This window comes from Condylura cristata, unplaced genomic scaffold (genome assembly GCF_000260355.1).
Source record: "Condylura cristata isolate star-nosed mole 26May11 unplaced genomic scaffold, ConCri1.0 scaffold00004, whole genome shotgun sequence".
Classification (NCBI taxonomy): domain Eukaryota; kingdom Metazoa; phylum Chordata; class Mammalia; order Eulipotyphla; family Talpidae; genus Condylura; species Condylura cristata.
The window spans coordinates 8,427,918-8,454,159 of NW_004567105.1; the positions used below are offsets into that span (position 1 = coordinate 8,427,918).

At 52.9% G+C, this 26,242-nt stretch overlaps 1 protein-coding gene across 2 annotated transcripts in view; it reads right to left on the minus strand.

Annotated features, from left to right (window-relative positions):
* RFX4 (regulatory factor X, 4 (influences HLA class II expression)) overlaps positions 1-26,242 on the minus strand; it is a 116,030-nt gene that overhangs the window by 26,676 nt on the left and 63,112 nt on the right. The window contains exons 1-9 of one of the 2 annotated variants that reach the window (XM_004675724.1): positions 25,513-25,706; positions 23,780-23,993; positions 22,339-22,416; positions 19,421-19,584; positions 13,127-13,227; positions 11,120-11,178; positions 7,652-7,796; positions 6,483-6,577; positions 5,971-6,088 (exon numbers count right to left, since the gene is read on the minus strand). In XM_004675724.1, coding sequence (XP_004675781.1) covers positions 5,971-6,088; positions 6,483-6,577; positions 7,652-7,796; positions 11,120-11,178; positions 13,127-13,227; positions 19,421-19,584; positions 22,339-22,416; positions 23,780-23,993; positions 25,513-25,607 — 1,069 coding nt within the window. In that variant the 5' untranslated portion in view covers positions 25,608-25,706. Of the gene's footprint in view, positions 1-5,970; positions 6,089-6,482; positions 6,578-7,651; positions 7,797-11,119; positions 11,179-13,126; positions 13,228-19,420; positions 19,585-22,338; positions 22,417-23,779; positions 23,994-25,512; positions 25,707-26,242 lie in introns of those variants that run through there. The other variant, XM_004675723.1, reaches the window with a different exon arrangement.

The window sequence follows — 26,242 nt, forward strand, 5'->3', positions numbered from 1 at the left end:
TTTACATCAGTCTGTGCCATTTCCCATCTTAGTTGTCATCCCTGTGGGTTTCCCATCACCAAATCCCCCGTGTGCCATCACCACAGCCCCGTGCGGGAAGGGAGTTAATCTTACTGTAATTATCCAAAAATGCTTGTCCAGCTGATTTTTGATATCATCTCCGTCACAGAAATCGTCTGTACAATCCTCATGTCTCCTAAACAAGGAGCAAGGATCTGGTGAGGTGAGGACGAGCTTCACGGCCACCTTGGCACCTCTGCTTTGTTTGCTGCACAAGCTGCCCAGCAGAGCCACACACCACACTGTCTCACTCCGCAACAGACCTGCACACCAGGGAAGCAGGTCCCTGCACCTTGCTCTTCTTTACCTCCTCCCAAGAGTCTTTACTATTCTTGACCCTTTGCATTCCCTATGAATATTAACTTCAGATGATCAAAGCCAAAGGAACAAAGTCATGCTGGAGTTCCAGTGATCGATTTCAACGTGTTGATGCCGAGTCTTCCCAAATGTATAAGAGGTGCAGGAGACATACTGATACTTTAAAAATGTCTCCCTGAAGGTCTTCGTTTTTGGTTTTTTTTTTTTTTTTACGATTTATTTATTGATGCATACAGATCTGGGGTACAGGCCAGAGACTCAGGGGCAGTGAAAGGCTTCACCAGAGACAGAGTGGGGAACAGGCAGATGAACGAAGCACACTGCTGAGGGGAGCAGCGGGCGGGTCAGGAGAGGTCTGCCGCGCCATGTGGTCACCTCCAGGGCTGGGGATCGAACCCGTGCTGAAGCGGCTTTAGCTTCTTAGTGCTGCGCTTTAACCCGCTGCGCCACCAGGCAGGACCTGGTCTTCAATTTTTTTCCTACAATTTTGTAGGTACATTTCAGTTTCTGTTGCTAGAGTGAACTGCACACACATACACAACAGGTTCTTGACTTTCAGGGTCTCAGTCACTGCTCTTTCCTCTGGATTTGTTGCGGAAAACAATCCTGATGGATGTTGAACAAAACAATGTCTTTCCAGGACCCACACCCCTTGCATCCCTCTGCTTGCAGTCTCAGTTTCCAAGAACCCACTGATGAGACTTCCTCTGGGTGGGTACATAATTATGTTTTCTAGTCAGTGCTGATGGTGCCAATGGCTATTTTTTTATTAACTTGGCTAAATCCTTATTTGTTTTACTAGTTTGCAGATTCACTTTTGTCAGCCATCATGATACCTATAAAGACAGACAAGTTTGTGTTTCCCTTTCCGATTTCTGGACCCCTTTGTGTTTCATTCTCCGCCGGCTCGGCCCTCCGCTACAGTCTTATTAGAAGCAGTGTCAGAAGACATGCTTGTCTCACTCATGAGCCGAATGGGAACACCCGAGCTGCACCATTTAGCTGGATGCTCCCTGGACTGTTTGGCTGTCCTTTAATATATTAAGTAAATTCCCTTCTATTTCAGTCTTACTTAGGAACAGAATTGCGTCACTTTTTTTCTAAATATCTGCAGACGTCATCACAATTTTGTTCTTTTAAGCTGTCCATGCAGTATGTTATCTAGTAACTTCCCCTGACTTGAATTCTGGACATAGCCTCATAAATCATCATTAAAAAACAAACTTGCCAATGGATCTGTCTGCTAGCATTTTACTTGGAATTCTGCCTCCGAAGAGCCTCTGTGCACCATCCCACGTTCATCGTTTCTTAAAATTTGATTTTACCTTTCTTAAACAGACAGCAATTAGTTTTCAAATGACTAAGCAACAGTCAAATACATTCGCCTACATATTTTAAAATTTCCTCTCATCTTAAAACAGGGTCCTCAAAGTCCTTTCCATTCCACAACTGGACCATTGGGGTTTCTGAACCCCTTCCATCTCAGCAGGCTTGTCAGAAGGCAGTGACACTGCACTGGGAGAGCGGCGGGGGCGGTCACAAAGGCAGCGTGGCCTCTTCTCCCCCTTCTGGACATTCACGTGTGGAACCCAGAGCCAACCCGAGGCAGGTTCACCGGTTCCTAGGCCTCCAAGCCGCAGGGAAACTGAGCCGTGTGGACAGGCCACATGAAGGCTCCCTGAGGGGCAGCCCGAGTCTTGACACGTCCTCCCAGCCCAGCCTCAGATGTGTGGGTCCAGAAGCCTCCAGCCTGAGCTGTCGCCCTCCCAGTCTCTCGCAGGTCAGAGAGGAGGGCCGGGCCGTCCCGGCCATGCCCCGCTGGTATTCCTGACCACAGAATCCATGAGCGGAATAAAATGGTGGTTTCAAGCCACCAGGCTTTGAGGAAACTTGTTGCACAGCAACAGTGGCCAGAATAGTGTTTCCTGTGTTGCAGGTCTTCCGTAGGGCTTCATTTTTGTTCTTGCTGAAAGGTTATCTTTTAATAGTTTTTCTTTGTTTCCTTTTTTTAAGTGAAGGGCTACGGGTGCCAAACTCCTAGTCTTTGTATAATTGAGAATCTCCTTACTTTCCCCTCCCTCTTAACGAACGGTTGGCATTTCTTTGTTCTCAACACTTAGAACGCACGATTCCATCTTCTGGTGCCTCTCATTCCTCATACTAGATAGTCACTCTTGTTTTCTCTCATAGCATACATTTTTCAAAACCCATCAATGTGCGCTGTTTAATAAAACATTAATGAGGATTAAATAAACATGCCTCGCCCGTGGAGCCATGCATCTGGTCCCAAAGTAGCTGTCTTCAACTGTGGCAAGTGGGAAAAAAGCCTGGGTCATGTGGCCGGGCAAATTTTATTGCGAAAGAGAGTTCTGCCACTTGGCTACACTGACCTTGAGCAAGAAAAGTCTCCAAGCTCCCTTTCCTCCTCCGTGTCAAGGTACGGATTATCATCGCCTAGAGGCGACCGTGAGAACGAAACGGTAGTGCATGCTTCCTCAGTCTCTGTGGCGATGGTTTCTGTCGCTCTGCTCACAGCGCCCCGTGGCTCCTTGCCCACTCGTCGGAGGGCAGGGACTGCAGACCTCACGGGGTCGCTGTGACAAACGCCTCGTGTTATGTCTGGGGTAACTAGGCCCTCTGTGCGCGTCACCTTGCTTTTATGAACTGAGGGGGGTGAGCAGAGGTGGGTGGCGTAGCGCCAGCAAGGGAGGCGCCCGGAGGAGCTCACCCCCTCCCCTGTGTAACCACGGGCAGCCCCCCCCCCACCGCCTCCTTCTCTCGCTGGGTCTCTGCTTTCTCTCCTGAATACAGGAGAACAATTCCTGCCTCCTCTCGCTGCCTCCTGAGTGACATTTCAAGCATCGAGATCCTGCCAGTCCGCAGGTTCTGGGCAATGGGGAGCCAGGCCAAGACATGTAAGCACGGAAAAGCCATCGGGAAGATTCTGCTGTGCGGGACCCAGGGCCTCATGAACCCCCAGGCCCTGCCTGAGTGGTGGCCCTTGAATGCCAGGCGGCAAACATGGCAGTGAAAAGGTGGGGAACCGGGTGCAGTCAACTCCAGGGCTGCTCTTCCAGGCCTTCTCCGCCCAAGGGCTTTCAGGAACCGCTGTGACCTCCCAGCCCTTCCTACTACTGAAATCCAAGGGCATTTGGGGAAACCTAGCATGGAAGGTAACTGTGGCCACACCGACTCGGCCACCAGGAGGCCTGGGGCCTGAAATCAGAGCAGTCACTTCAACACGGGCGGTGGGGGGAGGGGGGGGATAGAAAATTTCATTTGTTCAGGTCTGCGAGGCCTGAACGTTCCCTGCCTGCTGCCCACCTTTGCTAATTTTGCTAGAAACCACAGCTGGCGGCGGAGAAAGAAAGTCTGGCTGCTTTCGCTCACAGCATAAGCTCTTTCAGTGAAAAGGAATTATGGAGAAGAAAAGAGGCAACTACCTTTGAAAGAGGCTGTTCCGGGGAGAGGTGACAGAGTCCCCCACGGGACGGGATCCATGCGATGGGCCTCGCGGCCTCCGTGGCCGTCAGCCCGCTAGGCCGGCCCGGCCGCGTGGGAGTGATGAGATATATGGAGCTGGGCCCTGGGTGGGGGAGGGGCCGGGGAACAGAGGGCTCTTTTTCCTAATTAGCTGTTTTTATACAAGGAACACATGACCCAAACACAGCCACCAACTGTGTCTTTGACACATAGAGGCAGAAAGTGGGGGGGTGGGGGGGAGCTGGGCTTTTGTCTGCCGCAAATTCTTTCAACTTGCCTGTCACCCCAAGCCGCAGAACTCAACAATGCGATGGATGAACAGGACCATTTCAGATACTTTGCTCAGTGGACTCGGAGGCAGGTATTACTTCAGCCCGCTCAAGGTGGAAAATACCATAAAAGTGAAACTGGGTTGCTATCTCTCTCCCCTTTTCTAAAACATCGGTGACCGTTGTTTGTCATTTGCCCAAGTCTCCGGCCTGTCCTAAAATAGTGTGTAGCTCAAACAAGAAAACAAGAAGATTTTAAGGGACAGAATTTCTAGTCATACCTTGATTTCCTTCAGAGACACCTAATCGTTCCACTGCCCACACTTCCATTATCCCATTGTTAACTTGGTGGAAACAATTTCCAAGCCTACTGCAAGGTGAATTACTTTCCCCGTCTACAGAAGCGGACTTGGTAGCACACAGCCTGATTTTAAGAATCAGCGAACTGAAGCATGAGGGGTAACACCAGGAGAGGCGACTCGCTCCGTGGTCATGAGCACGTGGCCTTGTGGTATCCTATGCTGGCTGCCTGATTTTGGCACAACGAAAAACATCTCAAATATTTTTCAGCCGCCCGCTTAACTGAAAGTAGTTATGCACGAATGATTTTCCCAGAGCCAGAGGTAGCATGTGCTCACTAGCTGGGCTGATCTGGAAGTCATCAAAATGCCACGGCTGATGGTACAGCCCAGGTGGCAGTGACGGGCACTTCCCTCCACAGCACACAGAGAGTTGCCATCCGTGGCCAGGGCGCGGGGAGTGCGCAGAACTTCCCAATCCCGAGATTAAAGAAATCCACAATAAAACACTTCTCCAATTGGGTAAACACAGTCTTTCAGGGACAGAGCTGTTTGGAAAAAATAGTGCCTTCTTTGTTTCACCACATATTCACTTCATTGTATAGCACAACTGGAAAATGGTGACAAGACCATAAAAAAGCTAGATGGAAAAGTGTCAAATTAAACCCAGAGCAAAAACCCAGAGCTGATCGGCTTAATTGGAGATAATGAGAAACAAAACCGCATCTCAACTTGCAAAGTGAAACGGAGAACTGAAGCAATTACCCAGAAAATTTACCAACAGCCCTTTGCCGAAATGCCTAGAAAACCAAGGCTAAAGTGTGCTGAGGCCTCCAATGTCTGAATAATGCCTGAAAGTCCCACCTCGCTCTGCTAGTAATGGCCTGGACTCAGTGCTCACTACACTCTTTTGCAGTGGAAAACAGAAGTGTGCCCTGCAATGCAGCGTGACCGTCACCCCCAAGCTGGGGAGTAGGCTCCTGCCCACAGACGCCTCGCGCAGAGATCTCGGGTCGTGTTAGCTGGAACGCCTCAGATGAGGACGTGGAGCAGGTCAACAGCCTGGATGTGATGAAAACCTCTGGAGTGGGGAAAACTACAGGGAGGAAGAAGGCAGAAGCCTCTTCCGGGAACATGACTCTAGAGAGAACTACTAGACCCACTCTCTGCCCTGTTTATCTGCCTGGTTTGGGGGGGCCCAGCCTAGGAAAAGCTGCAAACGGGGCCAGGGACCTCGGGGACATCTGGCCAAAGAGGAGCGGAGGCCCTGCTGTTTGTTCCTCTGTAAGCTCACACACTGCCCGTGAGCGGAGCATGTCGCTTGCAAATGCACATACCTCGCCAGGAGGAGGCAAGGCCACCTTTCTCCTGGAAAACCCTGCCAGTGTCTTATTCGCCCAGAACAGACACATCTCAGGGTGATGTCTCATGGCCTCAGAGACAGCAGGGAAGACCGCAGCCAGCTTGAGAAGTGGCTCCCCCACACGGAGCCCAGAGAAAACTCTGAGTTTGGATGTGGAGAGGGTGGGGTGGGGGCTTACCGAAGCTGGGGGCGCTATGCAAGGTCATGTCCCGGATCACCCTGGTGCCAAAACAGGACCACATCAGGAGGAACTGCTGGGCCACCTTCTTCAGGGACCCCTGTCTCTTGGCCGCCACCTACAAGAAAGCGAATTGCTTCAGGACTGGTGGTTCTGACCCTCTGTCTATCACACCTCTTGGGAAAACGACAGGAAGGAGTGTGGGTCTCCGAGTTCAATGCTATGCAGCAATGGTTTTTGACTTTTTGTTTTCAGCAGCAAAAAAGAAAAGAAAAGAAAAAACTTTATTGGTGGAGACCCAATGTCCACAGATGATGAGACAGACAGACCCTGATACGGTCAAGTTGGGGAGAGACTCAGACTCCTGTGACCTGCGACCCCACCTCCTGGATGGGGCTGGGGCTGGGGCCTGGGAGGGGGTCCTTAGATCCCCTCCTGCCATCTGGACGGCTCCCCCAGGGGCCCTGATGTTCCCAGGGTGCCAGCCCTGCTCCCCGTTCCCGCTTGCTCACCTTCACCACGCAGCGGTCCACCATGGCGTCCAGCCACTCGACGTAGGACTCGATGGGAGACTGCTCCTCCAGGAGGTGGTCAAACTCCTGGTACACTGCGGACAGAGGAGGGCCCACACGTCACTGCGGCCGTGGTAAACAGATGTGCGTCTCAAAGGAGCCACAGCAAAATGGATTAAAACGCCAGCGTCTCTGCACAGCATTCAAGGCGTTAGAAAGAGGCCCCTGATGACCTTTCCAGGCTCCTCTTCCAGCGCTGGCCCCCCCATATCACTTCCGTGTCCCCAACAGAGCCCGCCTGCTCGCTGCTCCTGGCCTTCTCTCAGACAGTGACCCCCTGCTTTGCCCGGTTGGTTCTTCAGGGTTCTCCAGGAGAAATGGTCTGAGAAGTCCTCCTCACCCTCTTCATGCTCCTTGCCAGCAACGCTCCTCACTCTCCCTCTAGACTTTTTCAGCACGTTCCTATGTTTTTTCCTATATTTATTATCTGTTCCTTTCATGTATTACCTATAGTCTACCTCAGCTCACTACGTATCTCACTATATGTAGCGGGTGGCATGAAAAAAGAGGAGCGTCAACGCCCATTGCCTGCTTCCTGGCATGTCATCCTGGGGTCTGCTGTGTACCGACCTGTGTTTCAGGAGAGAACCCCATGCCTTAGCCCGCCTACTGCAGGTAGACCTTTGTGATCGCCTGCGGAGTCTGAGAAGGCCGAGTTACTTCTCACCACACATCCACGTCTCTGAGGACAAAGACAGCAGGAATACGACGCCCTGCGCGTGGGTCTCCACCCGGCCGGTCCTGGGTCTGACCCCAGGGTGACACGCAGGGAGACAGACGGCAGGCTTTGATGCTCCTCTTTCTTGCATGGCACCTGCAGAACCGGCCCCGGGCCTGCGGGTCACGTGTGGGGCCTCTGACCGAGGCGGTGAGCTGCCCAGCTGCCCAGCTGCGCAGAGCCCTTTTTCCACAGCACCGCTGACACGCATCTTCTGAAATCAAGTAGCCCTCCCTCCCGGGCCAATCCCTTCCACAGGGAACACCAAGAGGGAGAGCATCCTAGGCGGAAGGGCAGCGTGGGAAAGCCACTTAACTATGTTCCAAGAGCCTTGAGAAGAGTAACACCACCACCAAACAGAAAAGGCGCCGTCCCTGGCGGGACGTCTTACACTGGATGATGAGTTTCCGGTGCTCGTCACGGGAGTCTTCCATGGTGTAGAGGGTCTGCTTGGTGATGCTGTTGAGGTCCACGTTCCTCCAGTCTTCCAGCATCTGAAATGTGATGTCTGCGCTGTGGATCACGGTCCGGGACGCCTGCCAAGGAAGCGCGTTAGCACCAGGAAGTCGGGTTCGAATCCCGTCCCTTTGTCTCCTCTTAGCCTTTTTTGACAAATCTGCTTGGGATGGTTTGCAGACTCCTCTGAAATTCAGGAAAACTTGTTGTGGAAATGAGCAGAGGAGCCCACGCCTCAGGAGCTACGTACGCTGTTCTGTGTCCCTCCTTGCGTCTCTCTCTCGGAGAAACCACCCCCAAGTAGCTTAGTTTCTCAGCTTCGGTCAGACAAAGAAAACCTGATGTCCCCAGCCGACTCGGTCCGAAGCCCGAGGGACAGTGGGGTGAAGCCCAGGGGTCTGTCGGCCCTCTGACGCAGGCTGTGGGACGGGAGATTTGTGCTCCCCGTAAGCCCTGTGTCTCCAGCACCCGAGAAGCAAAGAGCCGGGATCCAGAAAGCTTCCTGCCACTCCTGGAGCTGTGGCTGATCCCGCGAGCATTTTTCACGTAAATGCACGTTGAAGCAGCTCCAGCTTTTAACTTATTTTTTTTTTAATGTAACTATAATGACTAAAACGAATATGAATAACTGCTACTACAATTGAAAATGGGTCACCACATCTTGAGATTTAGTGTGTGTATGTGTGTGTGTGTGTGTGTGTGTTTCCCCTGTGGCTTCCTCAACAAACTCTCATTAGTGAGACTTAGTTTTGCGAGTCAAACAATACTTGGGACAACGATACGTGGAGCTGTGCTGATAAAAGCAGAGGAAAACATCTCCAGAATCATTTCCTTTTGCTGCATGTTTCCGAACCATCTTTAAGAACGATTTCCAATACAGACAGACGTGATAAATCTCCAGGCAAAGGTAAAGCCCTTGATATCACCCGGAGTGGATGAGCACAAGAAAAATCTTCCTGAAATCGTCCCAGAGCACTCTGAAGGCCACAGAGGCCCAGCATATGTGACTGTATGAGCTGGGTGACTCTCTGTGATCATGAAAACCACCAAATGTCAAAAGTGCGTTCTGATTTCAAACATACCTAGTTCAATTCCTGGCCTTGCTGCTGACCAACCAACTTGTTGATGAAATAACTAGATTAACTTCAGCTTCCTGATCTGCCGAATGGAGACGGACTAGCTGCCTCACTTGGAGACACGGTGCACGCAAAGTCCAGCCCGGGGAGTAGTGTGAGCAGTGACGTGGCTGCCGTGGACTCAGGTCCGGTCTGTCTAATGGTGACTGTACTTGACACACCTCAGGGCCTTTGCACGTGCTGTTGCTACTGGCTAAGCGCACTAGTGCATTCTCCTCTCACCCTCTGCGGGCAACTCCACCACCCTGTGTGGTCTGTGTGGACGGGCCTTCTCTGACCATTTTACCTCAATGGGACCTAAATACTGCTTCACTCTCTATTTCCATTCGGTTTCTTTCTTACACTTATCCATTTTATTTTTGGTTTATTTTTATTTTTCTGCTGAGGGCAAGCAGCGCTCAGCATATTGTCTGGCACACAGCAGGTGCTCTAACATTTTGTAGAGTAAACGCCGGGTTAGCATTTCCAAATGGCCTGGATAAGCTCATCCTGGGTTTGAGCACTTGGGGGTGAGTCTGACTTGCCTTGTGTGTTTAGTCCCAGTCCTAACCACAGTCCTCAGGCCGATCCAGGAACATGCCCGAGACATGTCCCATGAAGACAGAAAGGGAGCGTCTGCTTGTTAAATCACACCACCAGTGGGGAGCGAGAAGACTGCGTGTGCGCACAGGTGCTTTCACCTGTGTGTGTGCGCTACAGGGACAAGACCTCCCTAAAGGGTCTTGGCCCCGGAGGGAGGCACAAAAACCCTGTCTAGTTCCTTGATAAGACTCGGGACCAGCTCTTTCAAGCCCAGGAGATTAAAGCTAACACAGCAACGTGTATATACAGCATGCTGGCCACTGACAAACCACCTCTAGAAAGACCACAGCTGTGCAGCGCCCGTCCACCCTAGGTGTGCGGAAGTTCACACTGTGACACACACACACAGTGGCCAAACCACCTGACTCATTCCTCTCAGGTGTCCCACAGCTCAGCCACGCAGTGAGAGCGGAACGCAGCACAAGTCCGGTTCCCTGCATAGATGCAGCGCGCCTTTGATTGCCAACATTCATTTTCCCCCTAAGTCCCATCAAGCTGTCGGGCTCTGCTCCATGCCCCGAGCCGTGCCCGGGGTGGTCTCTATGCCAGCCTGCAGGAGGGCGGAAGGCTTTCGGCTGGTCTCCGAACTCCGGGTCCGGACAGAAAGGCTGAGGTGTGAGGCTGTAACTTTTGCCTTCTGTTCCCGGCCCGGAGTCTCAGGACACTACTGACAACCCGCCCCCCGCCCCCCACCCCTGACCTTGAATGAACAGCGCCAGCAACCCAGAGTCAGCAGCGCCCTGGGGGAGGCTGCCAAGGCAAACCCAGCGGAAGCCATCCGGTGACATCCAGACAGGAGGGGCGGTGGGCCCGTCCAGCTGACCACTGCTCTGGGCAGTGCTGTTCTGGATGTTCGGCTGTCATCTCCGCTGTTAAGCGTCCGGGACCAAGTGCAAGTCCTTTTTGAACCTAGCCCCAAAGCAACTCCAAGTAGCCCCACCCGTCCGAGGGTCAGAGCTGACTTATACCCCTTCCGTGTGACGACTCTGGGTACTCTGGTGAGTGTCCATGGGCCGCCTTGCCAGGCTTCGTTCTCCCGCTTCCCGAACATGTGGCACTAGTGGAAATGTGGTGGTTTATGCCACCCGTGACAGCTGTGGGGCTACAGTGGGGTCGTCCACTTTTTACCCTATCCTACACATTTGTTATGCTTGAATTTTTTTTTTATAGTAAAGCCACATCACTATTGTGCTAAAAAGAGTAGAAATGTTTAAAAATAAGAATGAACAAGTTTTTAGTAGACTGTGTGGCCGACATACAGTCAACAAACAAATGACCCTCTTTCTCCACATGCATCACGGGTGTGTGATTCACCAGCAGGGTGACTGTGCAGGCCTTGGTGAGGTTTGCAGACAGTGGGACAACTCCCCCCGGCAGAGAATTATCCAGAATGTCACGAGTGGCTGAGAAGCCCCGTTTTACCTAAGGGAGACGTGAAATTATGGACCCGGGACGTATCCTAAAGGTTAGGGGCAACGGAGGCCAGAAATTAATCGGTGTGTGAAAGTTGAAGCGAGTGTCCACCCTTCTCATTCCTCACCTGCAGACTTTAACAGGTAACAGTGAGGACGGGCTGTGACATAGCCACATCCCGCAGAGCCCACGGAGGGAGCTGTCTGTGGGAACCGGTGCCCTCACTGGCATGGATTTAACAGCAGTGACAACACATAACACAGGACAGCTACCTGGCACAGGTGATTTAGTGATGTTTGCCGTCTCAGGATTTGGGAAAACCTTCGCGACACTGCAAGAAGAACAGAGCCAGTTTGTAATAACCGCGCGCTTTTGGGTGGTGCCCTGGGCCTTCAGGTTTCAGAAACCGCCGTCCGTGTGTGTCTGCACTTTCATGCACCTCCTCAGGGCTACCCTGCATTTGATCCTTTGTCCTCCCGCTCAGAGCTCGAGGACTGACGATCTCCTAATGGCCATATTTGGGGTACAGATCTCAAAGTCGGTCGCGCGCCACACTGGCAGGTGTGAGAACTTGTGTCGCCAATCAACCATGAATAAGAGCAATTATTTACTTGTCTTTCATTTGGCTAATTGCAAGCTCAATCACTTCTCCCCATAAATAATTGCAGGAATCGAGTGGGAGGTTTGCAGGAGGCCCTTTGAGAAGGACCATATCTCGTAGGGAACCCTGATGGCGCCCCAGTCTCAGCAGTGCTGGGTGCTAGGGGCTGCCCAGGGGTGCCTGGGCTGCACCTTGGATCTGGCTTTGCATCCACAATCTGTCACTTTTATCGAGCGATCGCCATGGTGAGACTGACCCCTGTGCCGGCATAACAGACTGATAATTAGCACCGGGGTGATCTCCTGACAGTGGATTTCGAAGCAGGCAGCCACGTGCCTGCCCGAGGTCTCCATTCCAGAGTCAACAGGAGAGGTGTGTGCTTCCTCCCCACCCCGGGTCACTCTGCCCCCTGGAAAGAGAGGCTTCCTCCAGGCTCCCAGAAGCAGAAAGTCCCCCCAACCCCCACCCCACACATACCCCGCCCACTTTCATGGGGCTTTAGTCCTGTCAGCACAACTAACATGGGAGCAGGCATTCTTCTCATTAATTTCTGAACTGGTCAAGAAACAGAAATTTCCCTGGGATTATTCTAATTTGTGCTGGGAGCCAGCTGGGTTTGAAAAACTAGGGTGTGGGTGGAGGAACAGGGGAGGGGGCGGGCTGGGGGGACAGATGAACTTCTAATTTTCCAGGCTGATCAATCGTTAATCCCCCTCCTTAATTACTTTTTCTTTAACTTTGTGATGTGGAATTTAGTGCTAGTGAAAAGAAAAGAACTGAGAGCCGTGAAATAAAGCAGGCTTTATCAGTAGGTGATGGGCACAGCAGGCGGCCTCAGAGCGGGCTGAAAGGACTCCCTTTGCCTGTGGAGAGAGGGTAATTTGATCTCCTTCATTTTCCTCGCTGGCACTTATTTCGGGCACCAATGGCAAGCTATCTTCAAATGGGGCTTCAAAGACACACACCTTAAAGCTCTGTTTTGCCTACAATCATTTCATCTTTGTTTAATAGCCTGAGAGTCCCCGCAAGTGGGGACACATCCGGACAGAGAAACAGCACCGGGTTTCTCTCAGGCTAGACCTGTGGTGCCGGGGGTGGGGAGGGGAGATGCTCAGCACAGAACAGATTCACCGTCCCAGGCCCCTGATGAGAAATATTAATTTGGCTTTCTAATCAGGCAGAGAATTAAAAAACCCAAAGCCCTGAAATTTCCTGTCTCCTGCTATGACGAGGCAGGAAACCCTGGGACACCTGAGTTTTGGGTCAGGGAGGCCTGAGTTACCAGCTGTGGGGGTGCGAAGCTTTGGGGACACGTCCTTCCTCTCGGGAGCCTCTTCTGTAGAATAGGGGGTCTGTTTCTTCCAGTACAGGGTTTAGAACTCAATGAGATACGGAGGATGGCGCGGGCGCTGATGCACTGGGGGGCCTCGGGGCACACCCTGCCCCCCCCCACCACAGGCCACCTCCCTCACCTGTGTTCTTCTCTGAGAGAGGAGGGGTGTCACCCCCAATAAACAGCTCGCTCCCAAGGATTAGGTGAGCCAGTGCACGTAAATTGCTCAGGCAAAGAATAGAGGGTACCTATGATGATGATGATGATGATGCTAACAAGCTTTGCGAAATGCGTGGCCCTAAAATGTTCTCCCTGACCCTCTCTGCTCCCAAGCTCGGCACTTACATTCAAACTTGATGTTGCGCAGATTTTCTGGGAGGTCGTGGAGAGCCACTTTTAGCCACTCGTCCAGCTGCTTGGCAAACTTCCTGATCACCTGAGTTAGGCTACAAGAAGAAATAACCTTAAGTGCCTCTGTGCTGCCCCGGGCTCCCGATGGGTTTTCTTATCGAGTCGGGTTTAGGTGCCACGCACCCCACAGAGCAGGCCAGCGGCCCACGCCCCGTGGAGAGCTGGTGCGGCTGAGGAGGGCACCCACAGGACGTGCCACGGCGAGGCTTGGCGGCCCCCAGATCGTGTTCTGTGAGAAGCGCCATCCTTGGCCTTTCTGAAGAGCCTGGTGTGAGGGGTGAAGGCAGTGGGCAGTAGGCCTGAGAGAGGCATTTTGCAACGGCTTCTCCCCGTGCTGTCTGGTCCTTCGGGAGCCCCGAGATGAGCAGGAACCCCATCGGCCTTGCACGCCACGCTGCCCCCAGCCCCAGCCTGGGCACAAGGCTTCCCAAACTGCTTGCCACTCACGGGAACTGGGGTGCCACAGGATGTTTTTTAAACTGGCAGGCACTCCTGACGTGAACCCTGAAACACGCCCATTTTGGGTCTGGAGGTAGAAGGTGACGAGAGGGGTTGCGGAGGGACTCAGAAGTTTAGGGAGTTGAGCGCTGTTGTCAAGCTCTCGCCATTAAATCTCTACTCTTAGCCCAAGTCCGGCTTCCTCCCTGACGTTCCCTGGGGTCACGCTGGCCACAGAGATCTCTCTCCACGCTGCCCAGACCCCTAACTTCACCCTCTGCGCTCACTGTTGGGTCCCTGGCACGAGGTCTTCCCAACGCCAGGCTAGCGCACACAGGGGCCTCCCCACTGGGTGGGCCCAAAGGCACGTCAACCCAAAGTGTCCCAACAGAATTCTCCACTTCCCCCTTCAGAGCTGCTGCGTCTGTGGCATTGCTCATTTCAAAGTGCACCCCCGACTTTCTATGAGGTTTTGCTTGTCTTATGAAAAAATCTCAAATACAGCCAGCTCACGACAGAGAGACTAGTATAACAAACCTCCAGGTACCTAACACCCAGCCCCAATACTTAGCGACATATTGCCAGTCTAATTTACCACACAGCCCTCTTTCCTTTCTGGAGCATTCAGAAGCAAATTTGGGTTGCCACATCTGTTAGAAAACTGCATTTCTAACAGAGACATAAACATGCCTGTACATGTGCCAGTGACCTGACGTACATGTCCACAGGTAAAGCCACCCTCCCATTAACATACCTAACAGTGAATAGTAAGTCCTTAGTTGTATCTAAAGCCATCCTGTGTTAAAATGCTCTGTTTCTCTTAAAAACAGCTTTTGGTTGGTTTGAATCAGGATTCAAACAAAGGTCAAGGCATTGCTAAAGGTAACAATGTCTCCTGTTTCTTGTCATTTGAAAAGTCCCACTTTCTGGCCCTCCCTGGTGACGCAGCGGGTTAAAGCACAGCACTGAGAAGCTAAAGCCATGTTAGCACGAGTTCGATCCCCGCCCGGGAGGTGACCACATGGCGCGGCAGACCTCTCCTGACCCGCCCGCTGCTCCCCTCAGCAGTGTGCTTCTTCCATCGGCCTGTTCTGCTCCCCACTCTGTCTCTGGTGAATCTTCTCACTGCCCCAGTACCTTCTCACCACCCCAGTTCTGTATGCATAAATAAAAAAATCTTTTAAAAAAAAGTTCTAGTTCCTGCCTTCCGTTTATTGGCACTGTCATGTTATCCGTTCCTCGGCGTGCCCCATGCGTGCTGATTTGGTTGGGTTCTTACTGCAGTATCCTGTGTGCACTCTGGTCTAAAGACACGATTCAATTCAGTTGCCATTTTCTTAGGCAAGAAAACTTTGTAGGCAGCCCCCAGCCACCCTTACATCGCATCATGAGGTTCATAATGTCTGGCTGCTCTTCCTTCAGTCTGCCTAGCTTTGCAATTCAGATCATCTCCTTCCCATGCCAGACACTGCAGGGACTGTCTCCAAGTTCCCGCTCACCCTCACCCAGTTTTCTCCCTACGTCAAGCATCACTCAGCGGTGCTCCTACAGCAGCTTCCAAAGGGCCTACTCTTCCCTTTCCATCTCCCCCCTCTAAATTGTGGCGGAGATCTTCCCAAAACACCACTCCGATCTATTTGGAGTCTAAAATTCCTCCGAGCTTTCACGTTATTCTTGGATTTGGATAAAAACCCCTAAATGCTCGCGAGGACCTCACCTCCCGCAGTAGCTACTCCCCGGCCTCATCTTGACATTTCCCTCCCATCCACATTTCAGCCCCATGGGTCTCCACCTACTTCTCTCCTAGCCCTTTGCTTTTCGTTACGGTTCTTCGCTTGGTCAACGCCTCCTCACCTAGCTGAACTCAGTCCACATTATTTTCACAGGAAAACCTGTGAAGCCCCTCAGCCTAGGTCAGAGAACCCCCCCATTAGTCCTCTCAGAGGGCCCCATGACTGTCTGTGCTTAGTCTCTAACCTGTGAGGCTGTCTGGCTTATGTCCTTCTTGCCCACTAGCATGTGATTTCCAGGTAGAGGGCGGGAGTGAAGTCTGTTTCTCCTATGACTGTAGCCTCAGCACCTAGTGCAGTCCCAGATGCCTAGCAGACATATGTGAAATGTACCGGTTAAGTGAAATGAAACAATGGATGGTCCCCAGGCCCCAGAAGGGCAGATCTTCGATGTGCTCCCCACCAGGCCCTGGCCAAACTGTGCCCGCTTTATCCCTCTGACTCCAGGTCATGGCGCCGGCTTCCTTCCGTCCCTCCAGGCTCTTGTCTACCTCCCCAGGGCCTTTGCACTCGCTGTTCCCTCTGCCCGCCAAGCTCCTGCCCAGCGAGCAGCATGGATCTCTCCCCTGCCAGCTGCCTGGGCTACTCAAGAGTTGACCTTGGTATTTAAAATGGTTCATCACCCTCCTCTCCCGGCAGCCCCAGTTTAACACTCTCCATCCTGCGTATGTTTTAAAAAGATGACCTTGGCTGCTGTGATGAGAACCAGCTACGAGAAGACAAGGACGGAGCAGGGGTGTGCTAGGACACGGTTGCAGTAATCCAGGCCTGGACCGGGGCGGTCACAGTGGAAAGGGGGCGCTAAGGGCAGACATTGTGTTCTGTTCTCAAGGCAGAGCCCGCACAATTCAACAGGATGTGAGTCTATGAGGAAGGAGTGGAGTCAGTATGACGACCTGCATAAGGTGCGTGTATCCCCTGTGCTAGCAGGGCGCGTGAGCCCCAGGAGGTACTTGACACATGTCGAGAAACTACTGCGTGGCCCAAAGCCACTGCGGGTAGAGTTCAAAACCAGTCACCAGTTACTCGCGCGCTGAGCCAGCTCCGAGGTGAGAAGCCTTCTCCCAGCACCTGGCTGCTCCTGGCGGGCTCCTGCAGATGAAGCGGGGTCGGGGGGGGGGAGCTGCCTTTGGAGCAGAAGGTCAACAAACTGTGGACAGTCTTCCATTTAGTGCAACTGTTTGATTTTATAAAGCCGAAGAAAAGCAGAGATTCGGCCGGAAAGGATTCTATTTTGGGACGTGGGCTGCCGGCCTGTCAGGAGTAAGGTAAACATCCAGGCTGCTCAGCTCTGCTGTGGAAGGGGCAGGTGGGGAGCTGGCCTCAGAAACCCCCAGCGCGGGCGGTGCATGGCCACGCCCTCTGCCAGAGGCGTCAGGTGTGTTCCGCGACTCCCCCTTTCCTGGCATTTGCCTTCACTGCTGTGCACCCAGCGGGCCCATCCCTGGCTGCTGCGTCCCCAGGCAGGCACCCCAGGCCCGGCCAAACGGTGACACAGCTTCTCCCCGCTCTGTGCACGCAGCGCCCACATTCAAAGGTCTTGCTTGGGCCCTTCTGCCTCTTGGGTCCTCACGTGTCACCCCTCTGTGACCTCCAGCCCCGGCCCTGGAACTGCAGCAGCAGCCTGAGAGGGCGGCTTCCTGCCACTGTGTTTTATGCGCCAAACGCTGAACGCTTCACAGTTGCTGCCTTATCTCATCCTCACGACAGCCCTGCTCCTAGTCCCAGCAGAGGGGAGAAGCAGGAATGCAGAGAAGTTACCTGTCCGTGGAGGGCCGCACCCCACGCCTAGACCTGTCTGGCCCCAAAGCCTAAACTCACAGCTGTCACTGGCTGCGGTGTCCGGGGACGACAATGCTGTGCCTTCACAGGCCATGTCACCTACTGAAACGACAGACCAACCTACACTAACGCTGTTTATGTGGAAAATTAAGAGACCGCAGGGAAATCCTAAAAGAGGAAAGTAAGGAGGAGGCGTTCACCCATCAAACACGTACATTTCAAAGCACAAATTTAACACAGGGTGACCCTGGACCATGAGGACACAGGACTATCAAGGGCATATGTGGAAAGAGCCCCAATACACACAGAAGCCACCAAGTAAACAAAAAGACATCTGAAATCTGTGAAGAAAACATGGCCTAATTTATCTGTCGGGCTGGGCAAACAGGTCAGTCGCTGGGTGGGTGGAAACGAAGCCATTCCAAATGAACAAAAATTCAAAGTTGAAAATTCAACCGTAAAGATCATGGACTAAACCCCAAGGGAAATGTAACTGGGTTAGAAGAGTCTTAAAAGCTATGCTACAATATCCAGAAGGCATAAAAACAAGGGCTGATAGCTTCAACTCCATAAATATATTTCTATACATCAAAGGCTAAAAGAATCACCAACTAAAAAAAAATAATAATCATAACTGCAGCTCTTATCACAGATAAATGGTTAATACACTTAATAAATAAGAGCTCCCCCAAAATCGAGGAGGAAGACAAATTCGGCCAAATAGAAAAACAAAGGGTTAGAACAGTTTCTGGGAGCTGGGGTCCAAGTTACTCAAAGACATAGTCACTTTGATTAATAAGGTAAGTGGAACTTAAAAAAACTCTGCTGGAAAAATGCTCAGATCAGGAATTAAGCCCTGTAGGAATTTATCCTGCACATACCCTCCAGGTGGCGGGCGGAATGGAGGCCCCTGAGACGTGCCCCTGGGAACACGGAAGCCGCACTGTCTAGGAAAAGGACCTTTACGATGCAATTAAGGAACGCGTGCTAGGCTCTTGGTTAGCTGGGTAGGTCTGAACTGCGAGGACAAGTGTCCTCACAGAGACAGAGGCAATCGGACTGCAAATCTTACGAAGATGGAGGCAGAGACTGCAGTGGTGTAGCTACAAGCTCACAACACCCGGGACTGCCAGCAGCCACCAGCCCGCACCCTCCTGCCAAGTCTCTGAGAGGAGCCGACGCCTTGATTTCCATTGTCTGGTCTCAGCAACACCGGGGCAGTAAATTTGGGTTGTTTTGAGCCAGCCAGTCCTAGGAAAAGAATGCAGAGCTCTCCAGCATGGACAAGAACGTCTTTGAGCCACGTCTGTAGCGGGATAAGACTGCAACAGCAAGATAATAAAGCCAATGCTGTGGAGCAGTATGCGGCTGTAACAAAGAAGCGGAGCACTCCGCAGCTGCTCTCCCTGAGAGTCCCCGGGCCACGCAAGGGAGGAGTGTAGAAGGGACCCGCCACAAAGGTGGGGACAGACACACGGCACCCATAAGGAGACCGCGGCAGCCTGGGGTTTGGCAGGTGGATCCTCAGCCACCGTGCCCAGAGGACAAGCTGGAAGGAGAGCGGCTTTGTGGGAGGGGCCGAGACTGGGGAGGTACAGGGCCAGCTGAAGGTGACCCCATAGGGAGGGAGGCAGAGAGTCAGCCCATCTCCCTCCTGGCCAAGCCCCCCCACCCCCCACGCGGCTGATCCCACTGGAAGCCAGCAGGAAGGGGAGTCCCCGGTGGGGGTCCCCGCGGCCCACTCCCTGGGCAGACAGCAGCACAGAGCGCGGCAGACAGTGCAGACAGAGGCAGGGAAGCTGCCCAGCATCACTTTTCTTTCCATCCAGAACAAAGTAGAGTGAGTCACCATTTCAGTGAAAAAGAGAAACTGTGTCTACTGTGCGCTGGTTACCTGTGCGCCCCGGATTTGGATGGACCCTGAGGAAAGGATTATACCGGATGCTCTCGGGAGAAACCAGGGCGCCCGGGGCACCAGAGTGGAGGGGCGCTTGGCACTCGCGCCCCGTTACGGCACTGTAAATCTGAGCCGTGCAAATGGCTCAAAACAATTTTTGCAAAGTCCGATACGAATATTCGTTACAAGGGAGGACCCAGAGGTGAGGGAGTAGGCGCAGTGCTATAAACCAGCGTCACCTCCATAAAAAAGCAAACTGCAGCATAAAAATCCCAAGAGAGAGGGGGGGAGGGAGGAGCAGGGAAGCCGCCCCGGCCCCACCTGTCGGGCAGCGCCTGCAGCACGGTGGGCATCAGCACCCCGGAGATAGCTTTGTAGAGGATGGAGTCACACACGCCCACGATGTTGACCACGGCGGAGGAGCCCAGCACGGGCAGCATGTGTGGGGGCATCCCTTGCCAAAAGTGCAGAAGAAAACTTTGAACCTGTATGGGCCCAGAGAGAACAGCCGTGAGGTTAGGTCCCCCCAACCGACCCCGGGGCCCCGCCAGCGGCAGCCCAAGTCCGCAGCGTGGTGTCATCCGCTCCCCTGCCGTGGCAGCGGCCGCCCCAGGCCTCGTGGCCAACCAGACCCTGGAGGGCCGCCTGTGCCAGTCTCGCCCCTCCCCTCTTGTCACCTGGCAGCCTAGAGGCACCTGTGTCAGGGAACGGGGCTGCCTGTTAACCTCTTTGGCCGTCAGGCTCGCTATGGTCTGGGAGGGGTTTGTTTTGCAGCTCAAAGCACTGTACTGGCTATTCTTGGGTCTTTTGGTGCTTTTGGGGGGGGCCCTGGCTGTGCTAGGGAAGAAGGGAATCATGTGGAGTTGCAGGTAAGAGGAGCGTGTCTGGAGCGTGTCTGGAGGTTGGCTCAGACTTGTAACTGGGTAAGGGGTAATGCCCTCTTCACACCCAGGTCCCTCCACCTCCCCAAAGAGCTCTGGCCAGTGTCGCCATTATGGGCTGCCAGCGAGGCGGCATCCGGGTGGGAAGCTCCGACCCCAGCCTCTAGCGTGGCACAGAAAGGCGGTGGGCACTCGACCACGGGGCCGCCACGTGGCAGCTCGGGTGGTCTCGCTGACCAGCACACGCAAGTGAGGGAGAGCAGCTTGAGAACCCCCTCCTTTTAGGGTGAGGGTTGGAGGACAGAGCGCGCACAGGGGCGGGCGAGTTTCCTCACCTGTGAGATGGGAGGAAAAGCAGCGCTGCTGCAGAGGCTTTGGCGAAGACCCCTAAAAGGAGTTTACTAGAGCGCCTGGCTCGCGGGAGATGCTCGGTGAAGGTCAGTGGCTGCTGCTCTGTCCTGGAGACACTGCCAGGACCCAGGGGTCGGCGTGCTGTCCTGGAAACCGAGGCACCCTGGCCTCTCAGGACGTCCTTCAGCCAGGACCCCCCCACCCTCGAGCTCTGCTCCGGTCAGTGTCCTGCCCTGTCGCTGTCGTGGGGGTGCCGGGCGCCGGCCTCTCGCGGGGCCTGGCCGCACGATGTCATGGCTCTTGGACAAGGTGCCTGTCCCCAGAAGACCTTCTGCTGCCCCCTGACCCCAGCTGGCCCTTGAACACTGGCCTCAGACCAGGTGCGGGACCACCCCCGCCTGTGCTTCCAGCCCTAAGTGAGACGCTCTAGCCGGCTGATGCCTAAGATTCGGTAGAGTCTGTGATCTGTCATTTCTGAGCTGTCCTTGCCTCCCGCGGCCCTACTCTTCCTTCCTTCCTTCCTTCCTTCCTTCCTTCCTTCCTTCCCTCCTTTCTTTTTAATTTAACGAGCAGTCAGTTTCTAGCAGAAATTCTGGAAAAGACCAGCACGGTATGGGTTAAAACAAATCTGCGGAAAATCGGTCTTTAGGGGGCCGGCCTGTTTCAGGCCTGTGCAGGTGGCTCTGCCCTCCGCCCCCATCAGCTCCAGAGGGGGCCTGTCTTCTAGTTTTGACCTACCCTCTGCCCTGCAGACCACTTCATACCCAACAGCACAGGTTCCTTGAACAAAAAGGCAGAGGAGGGAGGAGAACCAGCCCCAGCAGCCAGCCTGCCCACCAAGCACGTTCCCATGGGATGGTGACATGAGTGGTAAATGCACGCCTAATGTTTGACGAGTGTGGGGGTGGGCGTGGGGGGGGGTGTTGGTGTTTGTTCCAGAGACCGGTGTTGCCTGAACCAATCATGAATCATCCTCTGCGCCCATCTCAGTGACCTTTGGAATGTAAGACACGGCCAGACTACAAAGCTGTTTTTTTCTTGAAAAAATGTAACAAAAACAAACTTAAATGATTGCCCAAGGAATTTGGGAGTTTTTTTGTTTGTTTGTTTGTTTAGTCAAACAGAGCTGAGTCAAGAGGAAGAGGAACAGTGCCGTCCAGCAGCCCGCCGAAGCAGTCAGTTTCTAGCAGCTGGCGCTGTGTCTGTGGGCCCAGCTCACACACCAGTGCAGGTGCTCGCAACACGCCCCCTGTTCGGAGACCCGGCCTGGGAGCAGGGGGTTCTGGACCCCTTCCCCTCCAGCGACACGCACACACACACACACACACACACACACACACACCCGGTAAAACACACACAACGGCAACCTCTGGGATCTTTTCCTCTGGTTAACTATTAGTTTTTACAGCCCTCTGAGAGCCTGCATTATCTTCCCTCAAATTGAACGCCCACGCCCAGCCCCAGGGTGGATTTTTGCCTACAAGGCATTTTCTTTATACAGAAAAGCCTCAGGTTTATGGGGTGACGTGCGGTTTCTTGCCTATCCCCAAGTGTGCTTTCGGATGGCATGTTAGGCAAGGAGGTTTTGTGGTCTCTCTGGCTATGTAACTGGTGCTTTGCGCTTTTATTTCCCCTCTCCGTGCGTACACTGTAATGTCTTAAAATTAAAAACAAAGTGGACGTCCATGGCCTGTCTTCAAAGCTGGCCCTACTAATAGCATTTGCTGGACACGTGGCCCACACCTTGAGAACAGAAGGTAAGCACCACCAGGTACCCGTGTTTCAGGAAAAGACTAAAACCAAGCTGCGGCCAAGCTTTCCTTTGGTGTCTCCGTAAAGTGGGGATAACAGTGTGTCTGCTCCCCTGGCTCACAGGAGTGGGAAGGCGCTGATGTGTGTGGGGGGCTTCCAGAAGGGGTGGCACAGGGTGGGCGCTCATGAAGCAGGAGCTAGTGTGTGATGATGTTTCCTTTCAGAGTATTCACAGCTCAACACTTGGAGACCTACCTCATCAAAGTTGGCTCTTATTACAGTGTCCAGTATTCTCTGACAGTGAGTCCTGTACATCATAATAAAGGTGGAAACCTGTGGGGGGGGGGGTCAACAATAAAGGCGTATATTAATACACTTTACCGTGCCTTGGAAATTTAACTGTTGAGTTGCTTTGGCCCTGCTGGGGGGAAGAAACTAACACTAGTCCTGTGGTACACAAGCAGGATGCCTTCTCAGCATGGGGCTCCCAGGCCCCTCCTCCATGCTCCCAGCACACCTGCGTGAGTCCTCCTCAGGCTCAGAGAGTCTCGTGTCTCTGTCCGCCTGCAGTCCCCACCTCGAGGCTGTGAGCTCTGGGGCAGGAACCATGGCATCTCATCCTGCTGTGTTTCCCGCGTTTGGAACCGTGCCTGGCACAGAGAGCTTGGGGGGGCTTATTGAACTAAATTCTCCCCATGAGCTAAGATACTGAAAAGTGCGTATTTACTAGAAGTGTTTTTGCCAAAATAAAAAGACATCTGGAAATTCTCTGGAATCTGCATTAGCAAAAGAATTTCATTTCCAGCGCCAGGTATCTGAGAATTTTAAGGCCATGGTACAGGACACTTGTCTGTTGATTGAAAAAAAAAAAAAAAAGATTTATAGAGTTTGTAGAGTTAAAGCATGCTTTATATTCTTGTTGCATCACACAGACATGTGCTTTGCATAAACCGAGCTTGCTGTACAGCAGACGTCTCTTCTGACTGCGCTTCCTAAGCGCAGGACTCCGGTCTCAGTCACAGCCACATCTCGGGTTCCTGCTGAACCATATGTACACCTGTAGACAGCAGAGGCTCAACACCCCCAACCGCAGAGGCTCAACACCCCCAACCCCCCAGCTCTGCACTGGGCCACATCAACATAGGTGCGTTAAGGATGTGAGACCCAGGGGAAGTGCCCCAATTTGTATTCCCCATAATTTCCTCCAGCACACTACGACCCAGACTCGGAGGCTGGACACACGTGCCCTGTCTGCAGCTGTGGGAAAGTCAAAGAGGATCCGAGGAGAGAGGTCCTCCCCCCTTGGCATTAGGCGGCGTCACATCACAGAAGGCAGGTAGGCAGGTGGGGAGACACACTGATGTCAGGACAGTACGAGACTGGTGGTCAAGTTCCAAGATGGCACAGGGAGCTCGACAACCCTCACATCACTGTGGTCCCCTCTGCCTCACCCCATGGACCAACGATGACCAGGGGCTAGGCACTAGGGCCCATGCTTTACTCAGATTTCCATCTCTGTATTTTTATACGTAACCGTTTTTGCAATGAAAGTGTGTGTGTGTGTGTGTGTGTGTGTGTGTGTGTGTGAGAGAGAGAGAGAGAGAGAGACAGAGAGACAGACAGACAGACAGACAGACAGACAGACAGACCGAGAAGCCACCCACTCCGCTCCCAGTCACCCTTCGGGTGTAGTCACCTTCTCCTCAGGCAGACTGGCTGGCAGATTCAGATCTTTGACATTTGGAAACTCTGGCAGCAGGGTCCCGAGTTTGGACCGGGGCGAATACGCCACTGTCTGTTTGCTCACTTCCTTCTTGCCGGTCTCACTGACCCAGGCAGCTCCTTTCTTGGAATACATCACATCATAGTACTGGGAGCTCTCCTTGACCGCAATGCCGTAGTAATGGTACCTGGGCACAGAGAGAGACCCACGCGCACTGTTATCAGGTGGGGTTCCTGAACGGGTGGGGGTGGGGTGCGAACGAGGGGTGCCCAAGTCAAGGATACTAGGCCCATCCTCTCTTGGCTATAAGAGTTAACTCTCCTGTAAGCCTCAAGACCTCTGAAATCTAGAATTAAGCCAAAGTTCCATGTTGCCAGCCATCAATCAGGCAGGTAAAAATAACTGAAATTGCCTCCTACAGAAAATGTTAAGTCAAATACTTTGCAAAGCAGAAGGGGGATGAAAAAAATTTCCATTTGTACTTAATCTCTTATATCTAATGTGCCAAATGAGCCCCCAGAGGCTCTGCCCTGGGATGTCCCCACGAGGGCGGGCTTGGATGTGACCACTCTATACCAATAACATCCTCGGCCTAGTTCCTGATCAATAAAAAGTGGCCTTCGAGTACTGTATCCTTCCAAAGAGAGATTCAGTCCTCCCGTTGACACTGAGTGTGAAACAAAGACCAGCACTGTTATTAACTCAAAAGGGGCTTAATACTTGCCATGTTTTCAGTTAAGAATAAAGGGGTATGGTGGCTGCACTTTGGACGGTAGCTACAATTTCCTGAGTTCTTGCTACATGCCACACTTGCATGCATTAATTTGCAAATTAACCTTACACAATGAGGATTCTCACAGTCTTGATGCAGATAAAACAACAGAGGCAGGAGAACCCAAGTCATTTGCTCAAGGTCAGACAGCGGTTGAGGGGAGAGCAAGTTCCTGAACACGGGTCTGTGTGACGATGAAGAACCTCCCAGCACTGTAACTCTGCTGCTTGTCGAAGTCACTGGCAGAGAGTAATGATGCTCTGGACCCCCGGCCTGCTGACCGGAGTGTGGGAATAGGACCCAAGAATCAGCTCAGACCAAGTGCCCAAGGTAACTGCAGGGGTGAGCCTGCCTCACACCCTCACCTCTGCAATCCCCACAGCAGAGCGCCTCTTGTCATCTACCCTCTAACTAGGATGCTCAACACAGCAGCCAGCCAAGTGCTTTGCAGCCCGGCTCCCACCTGCAGCCCAGGAAGGTGAACTAATCATTATCCCATTTACAGACCGGGCAACTAAGACCTAAAGACCTACAGACCTTAATTGGCAACCCGAGATCACCTAGAAAGCTGGAAAGACAGAAGATGAATCTGTAAAGTGCTCTTAGTCACTAAGCCAGCAATACTCAAATTTCACCAACACTAAGAATCACTGACAGAACATGTTGACAAGCAGACGTCCCTCTCCTGCCCGAGTTCTGATTTAGTGGGTCTGGAGATGACGGTGACAGTCACACAATTATGCGGGATGTGCCTCGTCCATGGACCTCACGCTCAGAGACTCGGTGTAGCAGGTTAACGGCTCTTCTCACGGACACATGCAGGTGGGAGTCACACAGCAAGACATAAGAGGAAGCCCCTGAGTTATGAGAGGGCTTCCCACGGAGGGGAGACAGCACACACAGCCTCCCCCTCCCACCCTTCAGCTGCTGATACCATTCTGTGATACTTCTGCTCAGTGGGCAAGCTGCCTCTATCTGGACGCCTCCAGGGACGAAGAACTCAGACCCTCCGAAGGCAGCCCAGCTCATTTTAAGTCGGGATAGGTATCAGTTCTCAGAAAGTTCCTCTTTGTGTCGAGCTGATATCTGTCTTCTGTGCCTTCTACTCCTCAACTGTCATAACTGCCTCTTTGGCTCCGAGGCCCTCCTTCAGCAGGGGGAGGGGGTTGGTTCCGGGCCCAGGAGCGGTCTGAGGTGGGGAGGCAGTTATGACCCGCCTCCTTCACTTTACCAAGTCCACCTTACAGTCTCCTAAAGGCAAACTGTAACATTTCCCAATCAAGCCACTTTTGCTTTTCAGTGAAGGTTGTCAAAAGCAGCAACGACAGTGACCCTACACATCACTTAGGGTGCTTCTACTTCAGCCCTGTGGGCCTGTGGACGTGTGTCCACCAAGCCCTGGAGTTTATTCTGTCAAGGTGAATACACCAAGGGGTGTTTCTCAGGTTGGAGACCAGAGCTGCTCATTCCTGTGTGACTGGTGGGAGGTCTGACCCCCCTTGGGGAGACAATGAGATTGAGCACACCGGATTTTAAAGGACTATACTGCCCAATTTGTCAAGCGCTAGGTAAAGAAAAAAAAAAAGAAAGAACAAAAACAGGCTCTCACTTCTAGGAAATGTGAGAAATCTTTCTGGTCCACATTCACCACCTCACTCCCTCTC